Source organism: Marmota monax, unplaced genomic scaffold (assembly GCF_021218885.2).
Source record: "Marmota monax isolate L192 unplaced genomic scaffold, Marmota_monax_Labrador192_F-V1.1 WCK01_AAM20220418_F8-fsc00069, whole genome shotgun sequence".
In the NCBI taxonomy this organism is placed as follows: Eukaryota; Metazoa; Chordata; class Mammalia; order Rodentia; family Sciuridae; genus Marmota; species Marmota monax.
In genome coordinates, this window is record NW_026695243.1 from 7,295,185 (window position 1) to 7,301,184 (window position 6,000).

Genomic DNA, 6,000 nt, shown 5'->3' on the forward strand with positions numbered 1-6,000 from the left:
TCCTCAGTTTGATCAGATGGCATAAAATTCATTTTTCCATTGTTTGTCTATTTTTTATGCAGGTGGGTAGCTGAATCTGGCCAGCTGTGATCCAAGTAGATTCCTTGGCTGCTGGTAACAACAGAAATACATTGACATGGGGACACATTTGTGGACATGTGTCCAGATGCACCATTCCTCTCCTGAAGTCTAAAGACTTACATCCAAATGTTCCATGGTCACTTTATTAAGGGCTACACAGGAACGATGAAGCAGCTCACAGATGATGGTGTCTGCTCCCTTGCAGAACAATATTACCCGATTTTCAGGAGTCCGCACTAAAGATAAATTAAGCAAAACAACCATTTAAGCCTATTGTTATAAGAAATTATCTGGGCCACTGAGGATTGGCAAGAGGCTATTTCCCATGACATTTGTTTGTGTTGCCTTTGGAGGCTAAGAACTCAATGAGTGGTCACATAGGATAAATGATATGGTGAGGGCTGGTGAGAGCAACAAAGGCATCTATGGAAGGCGTTTAATATCACTTGTGGAAGACTCTGATGCAGAATGACATTTAGCTTATCAATTCCAAGTCTCAGACCAAAGCCCAACTTAGTAAGGACAAAAGATGAAAAATGACCTTCTTTCTCTTCAGTCTGAGGCCAAACTGATAGAGGAAGCCAGATAGTATAAATTTTCTCATACAATCATTTTTCAGTATCCTAGGGTATTGGATACCCATCCTTGTGGATACCAAAATCCACAGATGCTTGATTCCCTTATATAGAATAACATAATGTTTGCATATAACCTACAAACATACTCCTATATTATATATATATATATATATATATATATTTTTTTTTTTTTTTTTTTGGACAGGGAAGGTACTGGAGATTGAACTCAGGGGTACTCAACCACTGAGCCACATCCCCAGGCCTATTTTGTATTTTATTTAGAAACAGGGTCTCACTGAGTTGCTTAGTGCCTTGCTTTTTCTGAGGCTGGCTTTGAACTCTCGATCTTCCTGATCTTCCTGCCTCAGCCTCCCGGGGAAGCTGGGATTACAGGTGTGGGCCACCATTCCCAGCACCTGTATACTTTAATCATCTCTAAATTATGATGCCTAATGCAATGTAAGTACTATATATAAATAGTTATAATACTAAATTGTTTAGAGAATGTGACAAGAAAAAAGTCTGTACATTTTCAGTACAGACAGAACTTGTTTTTTTTTTTTTCTTTCTTTTTGGTGCAGAGATTGATTCTCAGGCCTTATTCATGAAAAGCACACTAAGTTACCAATAAACTATGCCCCCAATCCAGATGCAACTTTTTTTTTTCAAATATTTTTAATCTATAGTTGTTTGAGTCTGATATGGAACCTAAGAGGGCTGACTGTATTATTTGCTTCCATTTCTTACACCATGTTCAGGCTTTATGAATTTATTCTATGTTCTTATTTGACTTTGAGGGTGCTGACAAGCCACTACTCAGAAACATTAGAGAAGGATTTATTAGTACATGGTAGTGAGCTCCCTTACATGAATGAGAGAAAATTCAAAAGAGATAAGACAAAGTGGGAATGGATGTGTGTTTATATTTGAGGCACTATACCTGTGAGAAGACACATGAGTGGGAGAAGACATCTGTGTGTAGATGAAAGAGAAAGTCAATTGTGAATATGTATAAAGGAGAGAGAGAGAGAGAGAGAGAGAGAGCGAGCGCGAGCGAGCTGACTAGAAGGGACACCCACCAATAACAGACATCCTCTTGCGCACATTGTTGAAGTCCAAAATAGCCAGCAGCTGATAGACTCTGGTTTTTCCCATTTCAACCACTGTGATAGTCTCAGACGTGCGGGAACGGAACACAAAGCCAAGGTTTCTGGCAGCAGTGACCAGGGCACCTTCATCTGGGGACTGAGCCTGGTACACCAGCTCACCTGACAGGAGAGAAGAGGGCAACTAGAGCCCACAGAGATGAGCTGCTGAAGTCCACCCAGAAGTGACACTGTCTTCCAAGTGGCTTAAATAAAGATGGAGCCCAGGAGGGTACATCTTTCCTCAAAACTTCTTCACAAGTCTGGTGCTAAAAGGGCAGGTTGCATAAAACATGTCAATCTCTTTTCCTTTCCAATATTTCCAACTTGTTTCATAGACCTGAGTTAATATCACACAGGTAAATGATATTTGCAATGTATACAAACAAAACAGGCATTCCGTTCCAACTTTATGGGTAAAGATGGTTCAGAGAGCTTATTAAAAATGAGGTTCCTGGGCCCCACTCAAACGTACTGAATCCACAATCACAAAATTTGGAAGAAGGACCTAGGAAGTTGAATTTTTAATAAATCTCTTAGTGGATTCTCATGTGTGTGGCATAAATTGCTGCAGAAGACTGGCCACACTTGGCTAAACACTGCTATGCAAGATAAAAGACAGATGATTTAGTAAGCAGTTTAAAATAAATGTGTAGATGCATATTATCACCTTTAACTCACCCTGAGAAGTTAAATGACTCACTCTGTTGAATCAGCTTTCAATCTGGTATTAATCAGGATATTTCTAGAACTCCTTTGTTAGACTATTATCACAACATGTATCTTTTTTTTTGGCTATTTCTCTTCTGAAGGTCAATTTGATTTTTAAAACAGGCATCATCAGAGTCTTATACTTGTGAACATGGAAGGTAAGGGGATAATTTTAGGTCAGACATAAGAAATATCTACTGGACAATTGAGGCCAAATATGCTTTAAATAATAGCATCTTGTTGCAATGGCAGACACAAAGAAACATGATGGGGAGGCTGCTATGGTCACAGGGCCAGGAGATAAGAAATTTGGATTCTTATCTCTACCCTTCAGGGTTTTTGTTGTTGGTGGTAGGGGGGATTGAATCTAGAGATGTCTTGCCATTGAGCTATATCCTCAACTCTTTTTTTGTTTTGAGACAAGGTCTCAGTAAGTTGCTTAGGGCCTCTCTATAGTTTGCTGAGGCTGGCTTTGAACCTGTGATCCTCCTTTGGCTTCCCAAGTCGCTGAGATTACAGGTGTGCACATGCCACTGCACCTGGTTTATCTCTAACCTTCTGAACTACAGGATTTTAGGCAAGTAACTTAATCTCTTTTTAAAAATCAATTTCTTTTTTTTTTTTTTTGTAATTGTTTTTGTAGTTGTAGATGGACAGCATGCCTTTATTTTGTTTATTTTTATGTGGTGCTAAGGATTGACATGCTAGGCAAGTGTTCGGCCACTGAGGCACAACCCAAGCCCACAATCTCTTTCAACTTTAGTTTCCTTCTCAGTAAGATTGGGATCATGTTTTCTGTTCTGCCTCAGAACAATAACCTCAGAGGGTTATTGTAAAGATCATAGAAGATAAATGAAAGCTATTTATAAAACTGTAAAGTAACATAAATATAGGGCATTACTGGTGGTAATATTAAGAGACTATTGACTTTAAAGTACACTATTCATTTGGTTGTGTACATTCGCTCTCTCTTTTTTAAGTATGGAGATTGAACCCAGCGGCACTTCACCACTGAGCCACATCCCAACCCCTTTTTCTTTTTTTATTTTGAGACAGGGTATTGCTGAGTTGCTGAGGATCTCACTAAGTTGCTGAGGCTGGCCTCAAACTTGGGATCCTCCTCCCAAGTCACTGGGATTATAGGTGTGTACCACCACACCCAGCTATATATTTTTCTTGTTAAGAAAAAAATCTTAATTTATAATCATTCATTTCTCATTATTTTTTGAAAAATTTTGGATAAATTAATCAATGATTTTGCTACATTTGGTTACTGAAATAACTAATATAAACTAGATGTAGTAGTATACACATCTGCAATCCCAGCTACTGGTTAGGCTGAGGTAGAATGATAACATTCAACTGTCAGCCTGGGTAACAATATAGCAAGACCCTGTGTCAACAAAAGCAGCCAAAAAAAGAAAAAGAAAATAAGAGGACAACTAAACTCATTATTTAGAAAGTCTTGTCAGAGATGGTAGGATTACTCTTGGGGACAATTCAGAAGTTCCCTAAATGGCATTAAGTGTGAACCCTGTTCAATGACTGAATCTTTCTTTAAACCAAGAGGTATCCAACTGAGCATGGAGGTGCATGCCTATAATCTCAGCAGCTCAGGAGGCTGAGGCAGGAGGATCAAAAGTTCAAGGCCTGCCTCAGCAATTTAGCAATTTTGTCTCAAAATGAAAAATTTAAAAAAGGGCTGGGGATGTGGCTGAGTGGTTAAGCACCCCTGGGTTTAATCCCTGGTACCAAAGAAACAAACGAAAGTCCCCCAAAACCAAGAGGTGGTTTCTTATTTGAGTATCTCCCAGCTAATTACTTATCTTGACTACATGTTCTATTGCAGGACAATACTCCCTGTTGGAAAGTTCTTTTTCAGATTAAGCCATACAAATCATATCAAACCACCTCACCTCCAACCCACCTACACTATGACACATTCTCAGTCCATGAAGCCTCAGGCCTCCCTCACCTTCTACTTTCTCTTGTGACATCACAGTATGACATAATGAGAGGGAGAGGAAAAACAAATGCACCCGGTAATCTCCTTTTTTTACTGCTTCCACCAAAGTCTTGTCATTAAATGGAAAGGCAGGACTGGCCAGCTTTTTGAAGTTATCTTTTTCTTTCTGGAACATATAAGCCAGAACAAAGCTGTCAATAGCTTGACATTTTATAGATCAACTTGGGGGTAGTTTCTGGAATGTGATGAGAACTCTTGAGAAGGGAAAAGCAAGATAAATACTGTGCTGGTTTCTCAGGTACTTACAGCTCTCACTTGAACTATCCAGTTGCTTGGGCCACAAGAGATCCTTCCCACAGGAGACAAGCTGAGCACTACCTGGCAGACTCTTTTTTTTTTTTTTTATTTGCTGTTTTTAGATATACATGACAGTAGAGTATATTTTGACATATTATACATACATGGAGTACAACTCCAATCAGGATTCCATTCTTGTGGTTGTGCATAATACACACTAGTCCATGTATTCATTTAGGAGCAAAGGAAAGTTATTTCAGATTAATTCTGTCTTTCCTATTTATAACCCCTCCTCCCTTCCCTTCATTTCCCTTTATCTAATCCAATGAATCTATTCCTCCCCTCCCTACCCTCCCTTGTTATGGGTTAGTATCCACATATCAGAGAGAACATTCAGCCTTTGGGTTTTGTTTGGGGTTTTTCTGAGACTGGCTTATTTCACTTAGCATGATATTTTTCCAGTTCCATCTGTTTGAGGGCAAATGCCATAATTTCATTTTTTATGGCTGAGTAATAATTCCATTATGTATATGAACCACATTTTCTTTATACTTTCATCTGGTTCCATAGCTTGGCTACTGTAAATTGAGCTGTTATAATTATGTGGCTGCATCTCTGTCCTTTAAGTATAAACTGAGGAGTGGGCCATTGGATCAAATGGTGGTTCCATTAAAAGTTTTCTAAGGAATTTCCATACTGCTTTCTAGAGTGGATGCACCAATTTGTAGTCCCACCAGCAATGCATCAGTGAACCTTTTTCCCCACATCCACACCAATGTATCCTTAGTAATTGCCATTCTGACTGGAGTGAGATGGAATCTCAATGTAGTAATGTAGTTTTAATTGGCATTTCTCTAATTGCCATTCTGACTGGAGTGAGATGGAATCTCAATGTAGTAATGTAGTTTTAATTGGCATTTCTCTAATTGCTTCTTCTGTGCAGTGCCTATTCAGTTTCTTTGCCCATTTATTGATTGGGTTATTTGTTTGGTGTTGAGTTCTATGTATATCCTGGAGATTAATTAATGCTCTAGCTGAGGTGCAGAGAGCAAAGATTTTTCCCATAGGCTCTCTCTTCACGTCTTTGTTTCCTTTGTTGTGAAATTTTTTAGTTTGATACCATCCCATTTACTGATTCTGGTGCTTTTGGAGTCTTGAGGAAAGTTGAACCGACATGATCGAGAGTTGGGCCTACATTTTCTTCTGGTGGGCACAGGGTCAT

General features: G+C 39.0%; 1 protein-coding gene across 1 annotated transcript in view; it reads right to left on the reverse strand.

The window, feature by feature from the left end:
- Positions 1 to 6,000, reverse strand: part of LOC124101289 (phospholipid-transporting ATPase FetA-like) — a 28,791-nt gene extending 22,791 nt beyond the window's left edge. Inside the window, exons 1-4 of the mRNA XM_058578066.1 lie at positions 5,899 to 6,000; positions 4,491 to 4,647; positions 1,739 to 1,927; positions 202 to 317 (exon numbers count right to left, since the gene is read on the reverse strand). Of these exons, the coding sequence (XP_058434049.1) occupies positions 202 to 317; positions 1,739 to 1,927; positions 4,491 to 4,647; positions 5,899 to 6,000 (564 nt within the window). The remainder of the gene's footprint in view (positions 1 to 201; positions 318 to 1,738; positions 1,928 to 4,490; positions 4,648 to 5,898) is intronic.